The 23,337-nt window shown below is 42.7% G+C and overlaps 1 protein-coding gene across 1 annotated transcript; it reads left to right on the top strand.

Annotated features, from left to right (window-relative positions):
- The first annotated feature begins 18,429 nt into the window (after positions 1–18,429).
- On the top strand, positions 18,430–19,146 carry LOC129630631 (protein FAM187B-like). Its single transcript, XM_055551139.1, has one exon. It carries the CDS (start codon positions 18,430–18,432, stop codon positions 19,144–19,146), a length of 717 nt encoding a protein of 238 aa, XP_055407114.1.
- Positions 19,147–23,337: the final 4,191 nt, after the last annotated feature.

The following is a 23,337-nucleotide window of genomic DNA, read 5'->3' as shown; positions in this document are numbered from 1 at the left end:
CCACTGTGGCTCTGAGAGCCACTCCACCCCCCGTGGGTCCGGGGAATGGATCGGCCCAGGTACACAGGGTGAGAGCAGAGGGCAGGGCTAGGGGGTGGGCGACGGGGAGGGGCTCCTCCACCTCCCTCCCCGGAAGTGGGCTGACCCAGGTGCGCGCCGGCCCAGAGGGTTGGAACCAAGTGACCAGCCCGCCGGGAGGGCGGTTGAAGACCAGGGATCGCGGTCCGGCCCTCTCCTGCTTCGGTCATGCCGAACAGAGTGTGAATCACGAGAACAGAGACTCAACGGCGTTGATTCACCTGTTGAGAGAGGCGGGGCGCGCCGCGCACCTGTTCCCTGTCTTCCCACACCCCTCTCCTCGGCTGGCGATGGACCCGCCTAGGTACACACTGCGGGGAGGGGCGAGTCTGAACGAGCTTTGGGCTGGAAGAGGCTTGTTAGTTGCCGCGCTTGACTTTGTCACTAGCCCTGGGGGTCCTCCCGTCACGGGGGACGGAGGTGCCGCAGCCCTCGCGCGCCTTCCACTTAGGTGATATGAACAACCGAGCCAAGTTCTCGGAAAGGAAGTCTGCCGCCTTTAGGAACGCCCGAGGGGAATCGAGCCCAGGAAAAGTTGGAATTCTACTTTGGAAGTTTTCTCCGCCTCTACACCCCCCCGCCCCATTCCTAACTCTTGGTTTGGCCTCCGGGCGTCCACCGCCCCAGGGTCAGGCCTCCGGAAACTATGGCTCTTAAAGGGGCCGAGCAGAGGCAAGGGACTAGGGACGGGTTTCCGCCTAAGGATTCCTAGAGACTGGGCCACCTGCGCCGAGGGCGGGGCGGGCAAGGTCAGGCTCCTGGAACGCGAGGCGCTCACGCGGCTCTGTTGCCCCCCGATGGCGGCTAGGGGAAATTCATCTGGGGAACGAAGAGCTTCTGAAGAGACTCCCCGGGAGGCAGGTTAGGTACCCAGGGATGCTTTGTTCGACGGATCTTCTTAAAATCCAAGTTGGATCCCGACCCTCTGCTCTAAACTTTCCCAAGACTCCCTTTCCCAGCAGAAGTGGCCTGATTCCTCTGTGAACCTCTGCACTCACCCGGTGGCTTACTCAACTGGACACCTCAGCGTTCGGGAATGACTCACCCTCCCAGTTCAGGCCCCTTGCCTTCACTATTTTGGGAACACCTTGCCCTCAGTTATCCACCTGATCCTCCACATCCTTTAGGGCTTTACTTAAAGGTCACTTTTGCGGTGACACCTTCCCTGACCACTTTTATAAAATTTCTACCTCACATGCCTCGGTCCACCCACTTTTTTTTTTTTTTTTTTTTTTTTAGTGTGGTAAAATATACATACTATAAGATAGTCTAATCATTTGCGAAGATACAATTCAGTGGCAGTAATTACATTCACATGGTTGTGTACTCATAACCACTGCGTGCCTGCTAAGGTGCTTCAGCCCTGTCTGGCTTTGTGACCCTATGGACCGTAGCCCACCAGGTTCCTCTGTCCATGGGATTCTCCAGGCAAGCATACTGGAGTGGGTTGCCATGCCCTCCTCCAGGGAATCTTCCCAATCTGTCTCTTATGTCTTCTGCATTGGCAGGTAAATTCTTTACCACTAGCTCTGACTGGGAAGCCCACTCATAACCACTAGGTATACCCTAATCTTTTCATCACCCCCAATATAAATTCTGTACCTATTAAACAATAACTCCCCATTCCCACCTGCCCCCAGCCCCTGGTAACCTCTATCCTACTTTCTTTCTCTATCAAATTGCCTATTCTAGGTACCTCATTTAAGTAGAATCAATGACATTTGACCCCTGTGTCTGGCTCATTTCACTACATATGTTTCAAGATTCATCTACACTGTAGCATATATAAAAATCAAGATTTCTCCCTTTTAAGTTACTGAAAATATTCAGTGTTCTTAATATTAGCAAATGTTAGTTGAGGTAATTTAAATAGTTCAATTATGCAGCTTAAATTTGAGCTGTGGCTTATATTACACATGTTGTTTGTATACATTGTTTCTAATTATCTTATATGGTTTAAAAATCCTACCTCTAAAAGAAATTCAGAAAATTCGCCTCATGTAGGTACTTTGACCCCCCCTGAGAAATGTACACTTGTATCAGTATTGAATTTTGACCAATGCTCCAATATAAGGAAGTTGTTGTTTAGTCAGTAAGTCCCATCTGACACTTTTGTGACCCCATGGACTGTAACCCTCCAGGTTCCTCTGTCCATGGAATTTCCCAGGCAGGTATACTGGAGTGGGTTGGCATTTCCTTCTCCAGGGGATCTTCCCAACCCAGGGATTGAACTTGTGACTCCTTCATTAGCAGGTGAATTCTTTACTGCTGAGTCACCAGGGAAGCCCATAAAGAAGTTCAGTTCAGTCGCTCAGTCACGTCCAACTCTTTGCGACCCCATGAATTGCAGCACGCCAGGCCTCCCTGTCCATCATCAACTCCTGGAGTTCACTCAAACTCATGTCCATTGAGTCGGTGATGCCATCCAGCCATTTCATCCTCTGTCGTCCCCTTTTCCTCCTGCCCCCAATCACTCCCAGCATCAGTGTCTTTTCCAATGAGTCAACTCTTCTCATGAGGTGGCCAAAGTACTGGAGTTCAGCTGTAGCATCATTCCTTCCAAAGCACACCCAGGGCTGATCTCCTTTAGAATGGACTGGTTGGATCTCCTTGCAGTCCAAGGGACTCTCAAGAGTCTTCTCCAACACCACAGTTCAAAAGCATCAATTCTTTGGCGCTCAGATTCTTCACAGTCCAACTCTCACATCCATTCATGACCATTGGAAAAACCATTACTACTTTCAAATAAAGTGAAGTTTTATTTTCAAAGAAAACAAAATTTATTTTCTTTTTATGGCTGAACAGTATTTCATTGTATATATACACACACACGATATTATATGCATCTACTTCTGTTGTTAGATACTTGGGTGGTTTCCACCTTTTGGTTATTGTTAACAATGCTGCTGTGAGCATTGGTATACAGATATTTTCTTTCAATCCTTTTGGATTTATACATAGGAGTGGGATTAGCAGTTCATAGAAAATTTCTGTTTTTAAACATGAGGAACCTCCAAATAGTTTTCCATATCCATGCACCTTTTACATTCCCGCCAGTAATGCACAAGGGTTCACATCCTCACCTACACTTGTTTTTATCTTTCTCTTTTTAAATTTTTATTGGACTATAGTTGATTTTACAATGTTGTGTTAGTTTCAGGTATACAGGAAAATAAATCAGTTATACACATATCCACTCTTTTTTTAGATTCTTTTCCCATATAGATCATTACAGAGTATTGGGTAGACTTCTGTGAGCTGTACAATAGGTCCTTATTAGTAATCTGTTTTATATATAGTAGTATGTATATGCCCTGCTGATCACCCAGTTTATCCCTCCTCTTATAACCGTAGATTTGTTTTCTACATCTGTGACTCTGTTTCTTTTGTAAATAAGTCCACTTGTATCTTTTGTTTTTAGATTCCACACATAAGCCATAGGATATTTGTCTTTGACTTCACTCCATTTATCTGTTTTCTTGATTAGAGCCTTCCTAGTTAGCATGAAGTGGCATCTCATCGGGCTTCTGATATGCATTTCCCTAATGACCTCGAGCATCTTTTCGTCTACTTCTTGGCCATTTGTATGTCTTCTGCGGAGAAATATCTATTTCAGACATCTCCCCATTTTTGACTTGTGTTGTTTGGTTTCCTGTTGTTGAATTGTAGGAGTTTGTTTTGCCATGCAAAACACAGCTTGCAGGATCTCAGTTCCCTGACCTCGGCCTGAAAGCCCAGAATCCTAACCACTAGCCACCAGGGAACTCCTTGTAGGAGTTCCAGGAGTTCTTTTTAATATTCTGAATATTAATCCTTCATCAGATATATAATTTGCAAATATTTGTTCCTATTCTATCAATTTTCTTTTCACTTTCTTGTTAGTGTCCTTTGATTCACAAAAATTCTGAATCTGATGAAGTTTAGTTTATCTACTTTGTTTCGTTGCTTGTGCTTTTGGTGTCATATCTATGAAAATGTTGCTGTATCCAAGGTCATGAATATTTTCACCAGTGTTTTTCTGAGAGTTTAATAGTTTTAGCTCTTAAGTTAGGTCTTTGATCAATTTTAAATTATTTTTTTATATATGGTATAAGGTAAGTGTATAACTTAATTCTTTTGTATGTGATTATCCAGTTTTCCCATCACTGTTAAAAAGATTGTCCTAACTGATCTTGACACCCTTGCCAAAAAATCAATTGACCATATATATAAGGGTTTATTTCTGGGTTTTCTATTCTATTGCATTGGTCTGTATGTCTACACTTATGCCAGAGCCATACTGTTTTAATTTCTGTAGCTTTGTAGTAAGTTTTGAGGTTGGGAAGTGTAAGTCCTTGAACTTTATTCTTTTTCAAGATTATTTGGGTTGTTAAGGGTCCAGTGCAATTCTATACAAAAGGTTTGCTTCCATTTCTTTGAAAAAGGCTATTGAAATTTTGGCAGGCAGCATGTTGAACCTGCAGATTGCTTTGGGCACTGTTGACATCTTAACAATTTCAAGTCTTTCTATTCATTCATGAACACAGAATCTCTTTTCATTTATTTAAATATTCTTTCATTTCTGTTAGCAATCTTTTGTAGTTTCAGCATGTAAATCTTTCACCTACATAGTTAGATTTGTTCCTAAACATTTAATTCTTTTAGGTGCCATTGTAAAATAAAATTGTTAATTAACAATTTAATAAAATTTCCTCTTGGTATTGTTCAATACTGGTGTATAAAAACACAATGGATTTTTGACTGTTAATCTTGTACCCTGCAACTTTGCTGAGTTCAATTGTTAGTGGATTCTTTTTGATTTTCTGTATGTAGAATCATGTCATCTGAGATTAGGGATAGTTTTACCCCTTCCTTTCCAATTTGGGTGCCTTTTACTTCTTTTTCTCGTTTGATTGCTGTGGTTGGGACTTCCAGCACAAAGTTGAATAGCAGTGGTGAAAGTTGGCATCCTTGTCTATTTCCTGGTCATAGGTAGAAAGCATTCAGTCTTTAACCATTGTGAATGATGGTTTTTTAAATTTTCATAATACCCTTTATCATGTTGAGGAATTTTCCCTCTATTTTTAGTTTCCAGAAGTTTTTGTCATTAAAGAATGTTGGATTTTGTCAACTGTCTTTTCCTTATCAACTGAGACAATCACGTGATTTCCCCTCTTCATTCTATCAGCATGATGTATTACATTGGTTGATTTTCTTATGTTTAATCACCCTTACATTCCTGCATAAATCTCACTTGGTCATGACTTCTGCCATTTTGCTATTTGTTTTCTCTATGCCGTAGAGTCCATCATTGCCCCATTACTCCCTTGCTTTTTTAGTTAATGTTTTTGTAGTGAAATATTTTGATTCCCTTCTCATTTCCTGTTGTGTATATTCTATGGCTATTTCCTTTGTGGTTACCATGGGATTACTTTACATACAATTTCCTAAGGTTATAACACTTCAGTTTGAATTTATACCTGATTAACTTAATAGTGGGCTTCCTAGGTGGTTCAGTGGTAAAGAATCCACCTGCCAATCAGGAGACACAAGTTCAATCTCTGGATCAAGAATATCCCATGGAGAAGGAAATGGCAACCCACTCCAGTATTCTTGCCTGGGAAATCCCATGGACAGAGGAGCCTGGCAGGCTATAGTTCATGGGGTCGCAGAAGAGTTGGACACAACTGAGCAAATAAATGACAACAACTTTAATAGCATGTAAAACGCTGCTCCTATACATCTCCATCATCTCCTTTCCATTATTAAGGTCACAAACTATACCTTTATACATTGTTTTCCCAATTACAAAGGTTAATAATTTTTTATGTTTTTTAAGTCATGTAGACAAACTAAAATTGGATTTTAGTATAATAATGTTAGCTTTTATAATTGCCCATGTATTTATAACTACTGGAGACTTTTATTTTTTCAAATAATTTCAAATTACTGTCCAGCATCCTTTCATTTCAAACTAAAGGAGTCTCTTTTGGATTTCTTGCAGGTAAGTCTAATGGTAACAAACTCTCTAAGCTTTTGCTTATTTGGATATGTTTTCACTTCTCCCTCATTGTTGAAGGACAGTTTTGCCGGTTATAGAATTCCTGGTTGAAGGTCATCTCTGATCTTTTCTGAGCTTGCATCTTCCCCTGGGTTTGTACAATGACTTTCTAAATCCCCATGTATTGTGTATGTATCAGTTGTTTTTGAATGTCCTAATCCTTAAATGTCTGGCTCCCAATAGCAGGGAAACCCTTTACATTTCTGGGAAGTCACATTAGCCAATGGAGCTTGAAACAATGATGTCCTGCCTTTATGCCTGCATATCTGTGATCAGAAGTAGTAATCAGCAATCAGAACACAAAACCCTGACATTTGGAGCTCCTTATTGCCCGTCCCTCAATAATGACAGCTTTTTCACTCTCCTCTTTATCCTCATCATGAAGCCCTTTGGCTCCTCTTTGCGAGAGTGAAAAAGTTGGCTTAATAAAACTAAAAGTTTAATTTTTGGACTCTGTGGGAGAGGGAGAGGGTGGGATGATTTGGGAGAATGGCATTGAAACATGTATAATATCATATAAGAAACGAATCGCCAGTCCAGGTTCGATGCAGGATACAGGATGCTTGGGGCTGGTGCACTGGGATGACCCAGAGGGATGGTATGGGGAGGGAAGTGGGAGGGGGGTTCAGGATTGGGAACATGTGTACACCCGTGGTGGATTCATGTTGATGTATGGCAAAACCAATACAATACTGTAAAGTAATTAGCCTCCAATTAAAATAAATAAATTCAAATTTAAAAAAAGAGAACTAAGTGAAAAAAAATAAAACTAAAAACAAAACTTTTAATAAAACTAAAAGTTGGCTTAATAAAACAGCATTCATAAAACTAAGATCATGGATTCTGGTCCCATCATTTCATGGTAAATAGAAGGGGAAAAAGTGGAAATGGTGACAGATTTAATTTTCTTGGGCTCCAGTATCACTGTGGATGGTGATTGTAGCCACGAAATTAAAAGATGCTTGCTCCTTGGAAGAAAAGCTATAACAAACCTGCTGCTGCTGCTGCTAAGTCACATCAGACATGTCTGACTCTGTGCGACCCCATAGATGGAAGCCCACCAGGCTCCCTGTCCCTGGGATTCTCCAGGCAAGAATACTGGAGTGGGGTGCCATTGCCTTCTCCATAACAAACCTGGACAGCATATTAAAAAGCAGAGACATCACTTTGCCGACAAAGGTCCATACATTCAAAGCTAGAATTTTTCCAGTAGCTGTTGTACGGATGTGAGAGTTGGACTATAAAGAAAGCTGAGCACCAAAGAACTGATGTTTTAGAATTGTGGTACTGGAGAAGACTGTTGAGAGTCCCCTGGACTGCAAGGAGATCAAACCAGTCAATCCTAAAGGAAATCAACCCTGAATATTTACTGGAAGGACTAATGCTAAAGCTCAAGTAGTTTAGCCACCTGATGTGAAGACCCAACTCATTTGAAAAGACCCTGATGCTGGAAAAGATTGAGGGCAGGAGGAGAAAGGGGTAATGAGATGAGATGGTTGGATGGCATCACCGACTCAATGGACATGAGTTTGAGCAAACGCCAGGAGATGGTGAAGGACAGGGAAGCCTGGCATGCTGCAGTCCATGGGGTCACAAAGAGTCGGACATGACTTAGTGACTAAACAATGAACAGCAAACAATAATCACACATAATCATATATAAAATGAGCACTTTATATATACAATATCTCATCAAACCCTCGTAAGAGCCCTGTGTAGCTGTTAAAATCCCTATTTTGAAAATGAGGAAACTGAGGTTCACAGAGAGAGAGCCATTTGACCAGGCCTTCATTTCAGGAAGTGACTTTGTTGCAGCTCCACAAATATGTGAGAAAGAAAAATGGCCCTTGGTAGCTGGCAGCTGACCTGACACTAATAATGGGATGTGGTATTTCTAGAAATTGTCCCAGAACTCACAGGTAGGTCATCGAACATAAAACAATTTCACAGAACATCAACATCACACAAAATCTCTCTGTGACTGTGATGAACCAAGACAAAAACAAGATCACTCCATAATCATGTCTGAACACAGACAAATTAGGAACAATGTCCATGCCACAGAAGACCAAACATCTCCCTTTCCTGTTCTTCTTACCTTCTAGATAAGGTAGAATTACTTTCATTTCCTGACAACACCCAATTCAGAGAAAATCTCCACTTCCTTGAAAGTGAAAGTGAAAGTGAAGTCGCTCAGTCGTGTCCGACTCTTAGCGACCCCATGGACTACAGCCCACCAGGCCCTCCGTCCATGGGATTTTCCAGGCAAGAGTACTGGAGTGGGGTGCCATTGCCTTCTCTGTTAACAGCGGCAAGGCATATTATATTTACTTGGAGCTGGTATACTTGGTGACAGCCTTAGTGCCCTCGGACGTGGTGTGCTTGAACTCCTGCCCAAATCACATAAAATAAGCCCAAATTCTACAAGTCTTTTCTCACACTTTCTTACTGAAATGTTGTACCATTCCTATGGTGTGCACCTTCCCTTACTTAAGGTAGTCAACAAATCCAACTTTCTTCAGCCACAAGTGTGTTCCTGGTCTTTGGCTAAACTGCATTCACACATGCCAAACGTGTTTCCACCTCAAGACCTTTGTGTGTGCTATGTGCTTAGTCCAGACTTTGCTTCCTCTGGCTCATCTTACCTGGGTCTGCTCAAATGTCACTTCTTCAAAGAGCCCTTCCATCCCATTTAAAATTGTCACTGTAGGGACTTCCCTGGTGGTCCAGTGGCTAAGACTTTGCACTCCCAATGTAGGGGGCCCAGGTTCGATCCCCAGTCAGGGAACTAGATCCCACATTGCTGCAACCAAGAGTTTGCATGCCTCAACTAAAGATCCAGCATGTCACAATGAAGATTGAAGATCCTGCATACTGCAACTAAAAATTCAGTGCAGCCAAATAAATAAGTAGAAAAAAGTGTTTTTTAAGTCACTGTATTCGTTTACTAGAGCTGCCGTAACAAATGCCACAGACTGGATTACCTAAACAGCAGAAATTTGATTCTTTTCAGTTCTGGGGGCTAGAAGTCAAAGATCAAGGTGTTGGCAGAGTTGGTTTCACTCTGAGGCTTCTCTCTTTGGCTTCCAGAGTTCAGTTCACTTCAGTCGCTCAGTTATGTTCAACTCTTTGTGACCCCATGGACTGCAGCACACCAAGCCTCCCTGACTATCACCAACTCCCAGAGTTTACCCAGACTCATGTCCATTGAGTCCGTGATGCCATCCAACCATCTCATCCTGTTATTCCCTTCTCCTCCCACCTTCAGTCCTTCCCAGCATCAGGGTCTTTTCCAATGAGTCAGCTCTTGACATCAGGTGGCCAAAGTATTGGAGTTTCAGCTTCAACATCAGTCCTTCCATTGAACACTCAGGACTGATCTCCTTTAGGATGGACTGGTTGGATCTCCTTGCAGTCCAATGGACTCTCAAGAGTCTTCTCCAACACCACAGTTCAAAAGCATCAATTCTTCAGCGCTCAGCTTTCTTTATAGTCCAACTCTCACATCCATACATGACTACTGGAAAAACCATAGCCTTGACTAAACGGACTTTTGTTGACAAAGTAATGTCTCTGCTTTTTAATATGCTGTCTAGGTTGGTCATAACTTTCCTTCCAAAGAGTAAGCATCTTTTAATTTCATGGCTGCAATCACCACCTGGAGTGATTTTGGAGCCCCCAAAAATAAAGTCTGCCATTGTTTCCCCATCTATTTGCCATGAAGTGATGGGACTAGATGCCATGATCTTCGTTTTCTGAATGTTGAGCTTTAAGCCAACTTTTTCACTCTCCTCTTTCACTTTCATCAAGAGGCTCTTTAGTTCTTCTTCACTTTCTGCCATAAGGGTGGTGTCATCTGCATATCTGAGGTTATTGATATTTCTCCTGGAAATCTTGATTCCAGCTTGTGCTTCTTTCAGCCCAGAGTTTCTCATGATGTACTCTGCATACAAGTTAAATAAGCAGGGTGACAATATATAGCCTTGACTTACTCCTTTTCCTATTTGGAACCAGTCTATTATTCCATGTCCAATTCTAACTGTTGCTTCCAGACCTGCATACAGGTTTCTCAAGAGGCAGGTCAGGTGGTCTTCTATTCTCATCTCTTTCAGAATTTTCCACAGTTTGTTGTGATCCACACAGTCAAAGGCTTTGGCATAGTCAATAAAGCAGAAATAGATTTTTTTCTGGAACTCTCTTGCTTTTTCCATGATCCAGTGGATGTTGGCAATTTGATCTCTCGTTCCTCTGCCTTTTCTAAATGTACCTTGAACATCTGAAGTTCATGGTTCATGTATTGCTGAAGCCTGGCTTGGAGAATTTTGAGCATTACTTTGCTAGCGTGTGAGATGAGTGCAATTGTGCAATAGTTTGAACGTTCTTTGGCATTGCCTTTCTTTGGGATTGGAATGAAAACTGACCTTTTCCAGTCCTGTGGCCACTGCTGAGTTTTCCAAATTTGCTGGCATATTGAGTGCAGCACTTTCACAGCATCATCTTTCAGGATTTGAAATAGCTCAACTGGAATTCCATCACCTCCACTAGCTTTGTTCATAGGGATGCTTTCTAAGGCCCACTTGACTTCACATTCCAGGATGTCTGGCTCTAGGTGAGGGATCACACCGTCGTGATCATCTGGGTCATGAAGATTTTTTTTGGTACAGTTCTCTGTGTATTCTTGCCACCTCTTCTTAATATCTTCTGCTTCTGTTAGGTCCATACCATTTCTGTCCTTTATTGAGCCCATCTTTGCATGAAATGTTACCTTTGTATCTCCAATTTTCTTGAAGAGATCTCTAGTCTTTCCAGTCTATTTCTTTGCACTATTTTCCTCTATTTCTTTGCACTGATTACTGAGGAAGGCTTTCTTATCTCTCCTTGCTATTCTTTGGAATTCTGCTTTCAAATGGGTATATCTTTCCTTTTCTCCTTTGTTTTTCACTTTTCTTCTTTTCACTATTTGTAAGGCCTCCTCAGAGAGCCATTATGCTTTTTTGCATTTCTTTTTCTTGGGGATGGTCTTGATCCCTGTCTCCTGTACACTGTCATGAACCTCCATCAATAATTCATCAGGCACTCTGTCTATCAGATCTAGTCCCTTAAATCTATTTCCCACTTCCACTGTATAATTGTAAGGGATTTGATTTAGGTCATACCTGAATGGTCTAGTGGTTTTCCCTACTTTCTTCAGTTTAAGTCTGAATTTGGCAATAAGGAGTTCATGATCTGAGCAAGATACACAGAAGAACTATACAAAAAAGATCTTCACAAAAGATCTACAAAAAAGATGATCCAGCATCTGCTGGATCATGGAAAAAGCAAGAGAGTTCCAGAAAAAAATCTATTTCTGCTTTATTGACTATGCCAAAGCCTTTGACTGTGTGGATCACAATAAACTGTGGAAAATCACCAGACCACCTGACCTGCCTCTTGAGAAACCTGTATGCAGGTCAGGGAGCAACAGTTAGAACTGGACATGGAACAACAGACTGGTTCCAAATAGGGAAAGGAGTACGTCAAGGTTGTATATTGTCACCCTGCTTATTTAACTTGTATGCAGAGTACATCATGAGAAACTCTGGGCTGAAAGAAGCACAAGCTGGAATCAAGATTTCCAGGAGAAATATCAATAACCTCAGATATGCAGATGACACCACCCTTATGGCAAAAAGTGAAGAAGAACTAAAGAGCCTCTTGATGAAAGTGAAAGAGGAGAGTGAAAAAGTTGGCTTAAAGCTCAACATTCAGAAAACGAAGATCATGGCATCTAGTCCCATCACTTCATGGCAAATAGATGGGGAAACAGTGGAATCAGTGGCTGACTTTATTTTTGGGGGCTCCAAAATCATTCCAGATGGTGATTACAGCCATGAAATTAAAAGATGCTTACTATATGGAAGGAAAGTTATGACCAACCTAGACAGCATATTAAAAAGCAGAGACATTACTTTGTCAATAAAAGTCCGTCTAGTCAAGGCTATGGTTTATCCAGTAGTCATGTATGGATGTGAGAGTTGGACTATAAAGAAAGCTGAGTGCTGAAGAACTAATGCTTTTGAACTGTGGTGTTGGAGAAGACTCTTGAGAGTCCGTTGAACTGCAAGGAGATCCAACCAGTCCAACCTAAGGGAAATCAGTCCTGGGTATTCATGGAAAGACTGATGCTGAAGCTGATACTCCAATATTTTGGCCACCTGATGTGAAGAGCTGACTCATTTGAAAAGACCCTGATGTTGGGAAAGATTGAAGGCGGGAGGAGAAGGGGACAACAGAGGATGAGATGGTTGGATGGCATCACCGACTCAATGGACATGAGTTTGGGTAGACTGTGGGAATTGGTGATGGACAGGGAGTCCTGGTGTGCTGTGGTTCATGGCATCACAAGGAGTCGGACACGACTGAGCCAGTGAACTGAACTGATCTGAGCCATAGTCAGCTCCCGGTCTTGGTTTTGCTGACTGTATAGAGCTTCTCCATCTTTGACTGCAAAGAATATGATCAATCTGATTTTGGCATTGACCATCTGGTGATGTCCACGTGTGGAGTTTTCTCTTGTGTTGTTGAACGAGGGTGTTTGCTATGATTAGTGCATTCTCTTGGCAAAATTCTATGAGCCTTTGCCTTGCTGTACTCCAAGGCCAAATTTGCCTGTTACTCCAGGTGTTTCTTGACTTCCTACTTTTGCATTCCAGTCCCCTATAATGAAAAGGATATCTTTTTTGTGTGTTAGTTCTAAAAGGTCTTGTAGGTCTTCATAGAATCATTCAACTTCAGCTTCTTCAGCATTACTGGTTAAGTCATAGACTTGGATTACCATGATATTGAATGGTTTGCCTTGGAAATGAACAGAGATCATTCTGTCATTTTTGAGATTGCACCCAAGTACTGCATTTCGGACTCTTGTTGACTATGATGGCTACTCCATTTCTTCTAAGGGACTCTAGCCCACATTAGTAGATATGATGGTCATCTGAGTTAAATTCAACCATTCCAGTCCAGTTTAGTTCGCTGGTTCCTTAAATGTCAAAGTTCACTCTTGCCATCTCCTGTTTGATCACTTTCAGTTTGCCTTGATTCATGGACGTAACATTCCAGGTTCCTATGCAATATTGCTCTTTATAGCATCAGACCTTGCTTCCATCACCAGTCACATCCACAACTGGGTGTTATTTTTGCTTTGGCTCATTCTTTCTGGAGTTATTTCTCCACTGATCTCCATCCAGTAGCATGTTGGGCACCTACCAACCTGGGGAGTTTATCTTTCAGTGTCATATCTTTTTCCTTTTTCATACTGTTCATGGGGTTCTCAAGGCAAGAATACTGAAGTGGTTTACCATTCCCTTCTCCAGTGGACCACATTTTTTCAGAACTCTCCACCATGACCCGTCCGTCTTGGGTGGCCCTACATGCATGGCTCATAGTTTCATTGAGTTAGACAAGGCTGTGGTCCATGTGCTTAGATTGGTTAGTCTTCTGGGATTGTGGTTTCTGTCTGCCCGCCCTCTGATGCCCTTACTCAGCACCAACTGTCTTACTAGGGTTTCTCTGATCTTGGACGTGCTGCTCCAGTGCCGCACAGCCACCACTCGCTGCTCCAGCGCCCTGTTTCTTACTCTGTCCTCACATGGTCCTCCTTCCGTCTGTGTTGTTTGTGTCTTAATCTTCTCTTCTTATAAGATGTGCATGTGTGCATGCATACTAAGCTGCTTCAGTCCTGTCCAACTCTTTGCGACTGTGTGGACTGTTGCCTGCTAGGCTCCTCTGTCTTTGGGATTCTCCAGGCAAGAATACTGGAGTGGATTGCCATGCCCTCCTCCAGGGGATCTTCCAGACCCAGGGACTGAACCTGCATCTCTTTCCTCTCCTGCCTTGGCAGGAAAGTTCTTTCCCACTAGCGCCACCAGGGAAGCCACCTTCTTAAAATAACACCACTCATATTGGATTAAGGCCCACCCTAACAACTGCATTTAAACCTAATTACCTTGGACTTCCCTGGTGAAATCAGATCCCTGGGGACTTCCCTGGTGGTCCAGTGGTTAAGAATCCACCTGCCGGTGCAGGGAACACGGGTTTAATTTCTGGTCCGGGAAGATTCCTTCCACATGCCCCAGGACAACTAAGCCAGCCTGTGTACCACCACTACTGAGGCTGTACTCTGGAGCCCTTGAACCACAGCTACTAAGCCCATGCTCTGCAGCTACTGAAACCAGGGCACCCTAGTGTCTGTGCTCTGAACAAGAGAAGCCACCATAATGGGAAGCCCACACACCGCAACTGGAGAGGAGAACCCACTTACCGCAACTAGAGAAAGCCCGTGTGCAGCAGCCAAGACCCAGCACAGCCAATCAATAAATAAATTGTTGCTAAATAAATAAACCTAGTTACCTCTTTAAAGGTTCTATCTCCAAATAAGACACATTCTAAGGTATTGGGGTTAGGGATTCCAAATATGAATTGGGGAGAACACGATTCCACTCATGAAATTCTCTCTCTGTCCTTCTCCCTACTTTGTTTTTCTTCAAAGCACTTACCATGACCTGATGTTGTATTAGTTATTTACTTGTTACCATCTATTTTTCCCCAAGGTAAAGATAATACAGCTCAGAAATATTCCACATGGTCCCCTACATTTCTCAGCCCCTCTACAGTTAGGTGGAGCTCTATGATTCATTCTTAATGGCCTGCAGACAGAAGTAATGTAGATCCCTCCTGCTGCTGCTAAGTCACTTCAGTCGTGTCCGACTCTGTGCGACCCCATAGACGGCAGCCCAACAGGCTCCCCTGTCCCTGGGATTCTCCAGGCAAGAACACTGGAGTGCCATTTCCTTCTCCAATGCATGAACGTGAAAAGTGAAAGTGAAGTCGCTCAGCCGTGTCCAACTCTTCGCGACCCCATGGACTGCAGCCTACCAGGCTCCTCCACCCATGGGATTTTCCAGGCAAGAGTACTGGAGTGGGGTGCCATTGCCTTCTCCAGATCCCTCCTAGATCAGTGTTTAAGTGCCAGTGTGTAACTCACTTTCCTCACTTCTCATTCCATAGCAGCTAATGATGCTGCAGATGGTGCAGCCTCCATTGGCCATGGTATTTGAAACAACTGTGTGGAGTAGAATTCTCCACCAACCCACACTAGACATATAGGATGAGCAAAAAAAAAAAAAAAAAAAAAAAAATGTGTTAAGCTACTGAGATTCCAGAATTCTTCTGTTACACAGCATATCTGAACTTATCCCAGTTAATACCTTCTTCACTAGAATGTAAGCTCCAAGAGGCCAAGGACTTAGCCTGAATCCTTAGTGCCTGGTGCAAGATGAGTAAGTAATACTTATTTATGGAATAAATGGATATGCCAGGCACAAGAAAGTGAAGTTGCTGAGCATGGATTGTTCTAATGAAAGATGAATCAAGAAATGAAAAGCTGATCCCAGAGCCTGGGACTGAAACCACTTGGCCACACTCCCACTAATTAACCACCATCTAAGTAATCCAAACCCAGCTGTTCCAAGAATTTGACATCAATAATCTCTTGAAAGCTTTATAACAAGCACAATTTGTGATGGAAAATTCTAAAGATTATACTTTGCCAGTCCTGGAGATCAAATTCTCATAGTCTTAAGCCGATCATAGAAATTTTCTTTCCTTTCAGAGACAGATTTGGATCTGCACATGGGACCTGATTCTAGCCATCAGAACTTGAGGAGAGATCTGATGGGAGGATTTGGGGAATGGCATTAACTTTATGAAATGAAAAGACTCTTGCTCCTTGGAAGGAAATCTATGACAAACCTAGATAGCATATTAGAAAGTGGATACATCACTTTGCCAACAAAGGTCCATCTAGTCAAAGCTAGGGTTTTTCCAGTAGTCATGTATGGATGTGAGAGTTGGAGTATAAAGAAAGCTGAGTGTCAAAGAATTGACGCTGTTGAACTGTGGTGTTGGAGAAGACTCTTGAGAGTCCCTTGGACTGCAAGGAGATCAAAACAGTCAACCCTAAAGGAAATCAGTCCTGAATATTCATTGGAAGGACTGATGCTGAAGCTCCAATAGTTTGGTCACCTGATGCAAAGAGCCGACTCATTGGAAAAGACCTTGATGCTGGGAAAGATTGAGGGCAGGAGGAGATGGGGATGACAGAGGATGTGATGGTTGGATAGCATCACCAACTCAATGGACATGAGTTTGAACAAACTCCAGGAGTAGTGAAGAACAGGGATGCCTGGTATGCTGCAATTTATGGGGTCACAAAGAGCTGGACACAACTTCATGACTGAACAACAACAACAGCATTAACTTTATGATTGGCAATCCACTCCAGTATTCTTGCCTGGAGAATCCCATGGACAGAAGAGCCTGGCAGGCTACAGTCCCTAGGGTCACAAAGAGTCAGACACGACTGAAGCAGCTTAGCACAGCATAGCACATAAAAGTACACTCCTTGTAGAAGATATTGCTGATGGCCATTTACTAAATGTTTCCTGGACATAGCAGAATTTCGTTTCCTGTGTTGGGAAATGCTGGTGCCATGTAATCATTTCTGGTCAATGGTCTGTGAGCGAATGGCATGTGTCACTGAAGGCTAGAGCATTTAATTATGAATATGAAATAGTACAGAGCTATCTTTCTTCCTCCTCTGGCATAAAACTAGAAATGTTTGCGATGGCTGTTGCTCAATAATCTTGTGTGCCTGAGTGATTATAATGTCAACTCACAAGGGACATAGAGCACGAATGAGAAGTAAACTTGTGTGATTGTAAGTCATTGAGATTTTGGTGAAGTTTATTATAATAGCAAATAGCCTATTTGGCGTGATAACAGAAATTAGAATCAAGAGTGGGGTGCTGATGTAATAAAAAATAAAAACACGTGTCATTGGCTTAGATACTAAGCAAAGGGAACAAGAAAGCTTATTTGAAACCAGAAGGATGGAGAGATACTTTGGGAAGCAGATAACATACTTATTGATACATGCAGCTTTAGAGGAAGCAGTTGAAATGCAGGACACTAGGAGTGAATGTTGACCAAAGTTTGCCCCATATTGGGAAGACCTTTGAGAGGCAAAGTCCAATTAGAACCTGGCTTCTGTCAAAGATAAGATCAAGGATTAGTACCAATTAAATCATTATTAACCATTGTTGTGTTGGGCTTCCCTCATAGCTCAGTTGGTAAAGAATCTGCCTGCAATGCAGGAGACTCTGGTTCAATTCCTGGGTCAGGAAGATCCCCTGGAGAAGGGAAAGGCTACCCATTCCAGTATTCTGGCCTGGAGAATTCCATGGACTGTATAGTCCATGGGGTCGCAAAGAGTCGGACACAACTGAGTAATTTTCACTTTCACTTTTCACTTTCAACCATTGTTAATATCTGTAAATAAATTAAGGTACTCCCAGGAAACATGTAGGATAGTCTGAGATAGGCAAAATGGGTTAGAATCTGGCTTCTGCTGGATGCCTGATAGAGTCTAAGGTACATGCAGTGAGAGAGAGATGAGGAACATCTTGAACAGAACACATGGAGTTGACTGGAGGCTTATAAGAATTCTTAGGTCCCACACTTTGGGACACAAGAAATAGGCTGAGAAACTCATGTGCCAAGGAGGGCAAGTCTCCCAGTGCCACTTGAGATGTACCTGAGGAGGATAATGGAAAAGGGGATGACTCCTGGACAGTGAAGACATAAGTCACAGTGAACAAAGATTTGGGAAGTTCCCCACCCTCAAGGAGCTGTGGGTGCATGCTCAGTCACTTCAGTCATGTCCAGCTCTTTGCAACCCCTTGAACTGTAGCCCACCAGGCTCCTCGGTCCACGGGATTCTTTAGGCAACAATACTGGAGTGGGTTGCCATGTCCTCCTTCAGGGGATCTTCCCCACCCAGGGATCAAACCCACGTCTCCTGCATCTCAGGCAGATTCTTTACTGCTGAAACATCAGGGAAGCCCCTCAAGGAACTGATTTGGTGCTGATTAAGGAACCATCCCAATTTAAAAAATAGGAAACCAGTGACTTCTCAATTATGCATTTTGACCCATTCCATCATTGTATATTGAGTGAGTAGGTGAAGGATAAATAATTTGACTTTTTAGTTCACTTGTTCTGATATAGGTTCACTCATGTTCCCTGCCCAGCTCTTGTGGCCATTTGAGTTTTTGACTCTAAGGTATTATTTGATGACGTGAACTGAATTGGAGTCCTGGAAGTGCAGTGGCTCAGGGTCCATTCCACTACCCAGGGATGATGCCTGTGTTCTGTGGGTGACTTCACAATGCCCCCGTGGTTCCCAGCTTCCTTCTGTAGTCTGTATGTAGGTAGCCATGCTGACTATCTTGTGGATGCTTAGCCTTTTCCTCCCTGCTTCGTGTGCCCAGATATTAGTCACCTGTGCCTATAAGAGTCTCTGCCAGCAGGCCCTGCTCTCGGGCAATGATGTTGTCCTGCGGTGTGACCATCTCCAGGCGTACTGGTACTTTTCTTCCTTTCAGGGGGAAGCTCCCTTTTTGGTTTCCTCACTGCCCAACATAAAGAAACTGCCTGGGGGCAGCCTCCAACTGAACAAACCTCAGCCCTCCCAGACAGGCCTCTATCGCTGTGAGGACAACAACACAGCCCTTGTGGTAGAATATGAGATAGACTTCCAGGATGTCACCATGCTACATATTACCCACAAAGGACTAGGCCAAAACCCTCTGCAGAATCAGAGCCTGAGTCTGGGTAGAGAGGAGATCATCTTCACCCACTGGGAGCCCTGGCAGGACTGTAACCGCTGTGGGGTGCCAGGTGAACGCAAACGCCTGGGGTATTGCTACATCCAAGAGTCCCTGGAAAACCCAGTGCCCTGCTGGCTCTATCTGGGAGATGAGAAGCTGTGGTCCAGCCGCTTGCAGCCTGAGATGCAGGTGGAAGCCTGCCTTGTACCTTGCAACCATAGCAAGGAGATCATCCAGCCATTCTTCACCTTTGATATTTCCAAGCTGGGCCAGTCAACCAACAACATGCAGCTCACCTGCCCCTTGGCCTCCATCTACAGGTGACTGGACCAGGGCATTAACCCTGCCTTTGAGCCTCACCCAGGCTTTGTTTCCTGTGTTCACCTGGGCCAGGGGTTACATTCCAATAGAAAAGCAGGGTCTGTCTTTCAGCCCATAAGCCTTCAAGGTCAATCTGTGCAGGAAGGAATCTCTTCACTGGCTTGTTCAGATGTTCATTCAGCAAGAATCCCCAACTGCGGCTTCTGAGCCACATCCTAGGCAGGTGATGTTGGGGACACAGTGGTGGCCAAAAAAGACCTAATCCCTGCCCTCGTAGGCACTGTTATTCATAGGTAGACCAAATACAAAACCTAGAAACCAAGACATTCTGGCCCATGCTCATGCCAACATAGACTTTACTGTGATTTCTATCTCCTCACTAGACTCTGACTGATACAATTCATCTATCCATCCTCACACCAATGCTACAGTAACTTAATTATTATACCTTTATAATAAGCCATGATATTGATAGTATAGATTTTTCAGCTTTGTTCTTCAAGATTGTCTTGGTTATTCTTTACTTTTTATTAAAAAAAATTGAAATCAGCTTGTAGTTTCCATCCGAAAGAAGTCTTGTTTTTTTTTTAATTGGCACATCATTGAATCTAAAGATAGAATCAATATATTACAATATTTAGTCTGCCAATCTATGAACATTGTAAACACTTCCATTATTTAGGCTTTCTTTTATTTCTCCCAGTAATGAGTAGTTATTAATGTAGAGGTTTTACATATATTTTATTATATCTGTTCCTTGTATTTGATTTGTTCATGCAAGTTGCATCTTTTAAATTTCATTTTCTAATTGCTTGTTGTATATAAAAATATATTTGGTATTTATATACAGCATTGTTCAGTTAGTTTTCTGTGATTGTGGTTTTCATTCTGTCTGCCCTCTGATGGATGAGGATAAGAGGCTTGTGAAAGCTTCTTGAGTGAAAGTCGCTCAGTCCTGTCTGACTCTTTTCGACCCCATGGGATGGGAGGGACTGGCTGTAGGTAAAACTGGGTGTTGCTCTGGTGGGCAGGGCCATGCTCAGTAAATCTTTAATCCAATTTTCTGCTGATGGGTGGGACTGTGTTCCCTTCTCTGGCCAAACTATGGTAGGGGTGATGGCAGTAATAGCTACCTTCTTCAAAAGGATTTATGCCTGCATGCCGCAGCTCCCACGTCTGCTGCAGCCAGAGCCCCTGTCCCCGCAGCAGGTCACTGCTGACCCGTGCCTCAGCAAGAAACACTCACTCAATGGCAGGTTTGGCTCAGTCTCTCGTGGGGGTCACTGCTCCTTTCCCTGGGTCCTGCTATGCATGAGGTTTTGTTTGTCTAACTCAATGAAACTATGAGCCATGCTAAAAGGGCCACCCAAGATGGACAGGTCATGGTGGAGAGTTCTGACAAAATGTGGTCCATTGGAGAAGGGAATGGCAAACCACTTCAGTATTCTTGCCTTGAGAACCCCATGAACACTATGAAAAGGCAAAAAGATATGACACTAAAAGATGAACCCTCCAGGTCAGTAGGTGCCCAATATACTACTGGAAAAGAGTGGAGAAATAGCTCCACAAGGAATGAAGGGGCTGAGCCAAAGCAGGAACAATGCCTAGTTGTGGATGTGTCTAGTGGTGAAAAGTAAAATCTGATGCTGTAAATACAATATTGCATAGGAACCTGGAATGTTAAGTCCATGAACCAAGGTAAATTAGAAGTGGTCAAACAGGAGATGGCAAGAGTGAACACTGATATTTTAGAAATCAGTGAACTAAAATGGACTGGAAAGGGTGAATTTAATTCAGATGACCATTATATCTACTACTGTGAGCAAGAATTCCTTAGAAGAAATGGAGTAACACTCATAGCCAACAAAAGAGTCCAAAATGCAGTACTTGGATGCAATCTCAAAAATGACAATTATCTCTGTTTCCAAGGAAAACCATTCAATATTACAGTAATCCAAGTCTATGCCCCAACCACTAATGCCAAAGAAGCTGAAGGTGAATGGTTCTGTAAAGACCTACAAGACCTCCTAGAACTAATACCCAAGAAAGATGTCCTTTTCATCATAAGGACTGGAATGCAAAAGTAGGAAGTCAAGAGATACCTGGAGTGACAGGCAAGTTTGGCCTTGGAGTACAAAATGAAGCAGGGCAAAGACTAACAGAGTTTTGCCAAGAGAACGCTTTGGTCATAGCAAGCACCCTCTTCCAACAACACAAGAGACAGCTCTACACATGGACATCACCAGATGGTCAATACTGAAATCAGATTGATTATATTCTTTTCAATCAAAGATAGAGAACCTGTATACAGTCAGAAAAACCAAGACTGGGAGCTGACTGTGGCTCAGATCATGAACTCCTTATTGCAAAATTCAGACTTAAATTGAAGAAAGTAGGGAAAACCACTAGGCCATTAAGATATGACCTAAATCAAGTCCCTTATGATTATACATGGAAGTAACAAATAGATTCAAGGGATTAGATCTGATAGAGTGCCTAAAGAACTATGGACGGAAGTTTGTCACATTGTGATCCAAACCATCCCCAAGAAAAAGAAACTTAAAAAGGCAAAATGGTTGTCTGAGGAGGCCTTACAAATAGATGAGAAAAGAAAAGAAGCAAAAGACAAAGGAGAAAAGGAAAGACATATCCATCTGGATGCAGACTTCCAAAGAACAGCAAGGAGAGATAAGAAAGGCTTCCTAAGGGAACAATGCAAAGAAATAGAGGAAAACAGTAGGATGGGAAAGACTAGAGATCTCTTCAAGAAAATTAGAGACACCAAGGGAACATTTCATGCAAAGATGGGTCCAATAAAGGACAGAAATGGTATGGACCTAACAGAAGCAGAAGATATTAAGAAGAGGTGGCAAGAATACACAGAATTATACTAAAGAGAACTTAATGGCCCAGATAACCATGATGGTGTGATCACTCACCTAGAGCCAGACATCCTGGAATGCAAAGTCAAGTGGGCCTTAGGAAGTATCATTATGAACAAAACTAGTGGAGGTGATGGAATTCTAGTTGAGCTATTTCAAATCCTGAAAGATGATGCTGTGAAAGTGCTGCACTCAATATGCCAGCAAATATGGAAAACTTGGCAGTGGTCACAGGACTGGAAAAGGCCAGTTTTCATTCCAATCCCAAAGAAGGGCAATGCCAAAGAATGTTCAAACTACCACACAATTGAATTCATCTCACATGCTAGCAAATTAATGCTCAAAATTCTCCAAACCAGGTTTCAACAGTATGTGAACTGAGAACTGCCAGATGTACAAGCTGGATTTAGAAAAGGCAGAGGAACCAGAGATCAAATTGCCAAAATCCATTGGCTCAAATAAAAAGCAAGAGAATTCCAGCAAAACATCTACTTCTGCTTCATTGACTACACTAAAGCCTTTGCTGTGTGGACCACAACAAACTGTGGAAAATTCTTAAAGAAATGAGATACCAGACCACTTTACCTGCCTCCTGAGAAACCTATATGCAGATCAAGAAGCAACAGATAGAACCAGACATGGAACAATGGACTGGTTCCAAACTGGGAAAGAAGTACATCAAGGCTGTATATTGTCACCCTGTTTATTTAACTTACATGCAGAGTGCATCATGCGAAATGCTAGGCTGGATAAAGCACAAGCTGGAATCAAGATTGCCAGGAGAAATATCAATAACCTCAGATGTGCAGATGACACCACCCTTATGGCAGAAAGCAAAGAGGAACTAAAAATCCTCTTGATGAAAGTGAAAAAGGAGAGTGAAAAAGCTGGCTTAAAACTCAACATTCAAAAAACTAAGATCATGGCATCCAGTTCAATCATTTCATGGCAAATAGATGGGGAAACAATGGAAACAGTGAAAGGCTTTATTTTCATGGGCTCCAAACTCACTATTGATGGTGACTGCAGCCATGAAATTAAAAGATGCTTGCTCCTTGAAAGAAAAGCTATGACCAACCTAGACAGCATATTAAAAAGCAGAGACATTACTTTGCCAACAAAGATTCTTCTAGTCAAAGATACGGTTTTTCCAGTAGTCAGGTATGGATGTGACAGTTGGACCATAAGGAAGGCTGAGCGCCAAAGAATTGATGCTTTTGAGCTGTGGTGTTGGAGAATACTCTCAAGAATCCCTTGGACTGCAAGGAAATCAATCCTGAATATTCATTGGAAGGACTGATGCTGACGCTGA

This window comes from Bubalus kerabau, chromosome 17, assembly GCF_029407905.1.
Source record: "Bubalus kerabau isolate K-KA32 ecotype Philippines breed swamp buffalo chromosome 17, PCC_UOA_SB_1v2, whole genome shotgun sequence".
NCBI lineage: Eukaryota > Metazoa > Chordata > Mammalia > Artiodactyla > Bovidae > Bubalus > Bubalus kerabau.
This window is presented reverse-complemented; position numbering and strand designations above follow the sequence as displayed.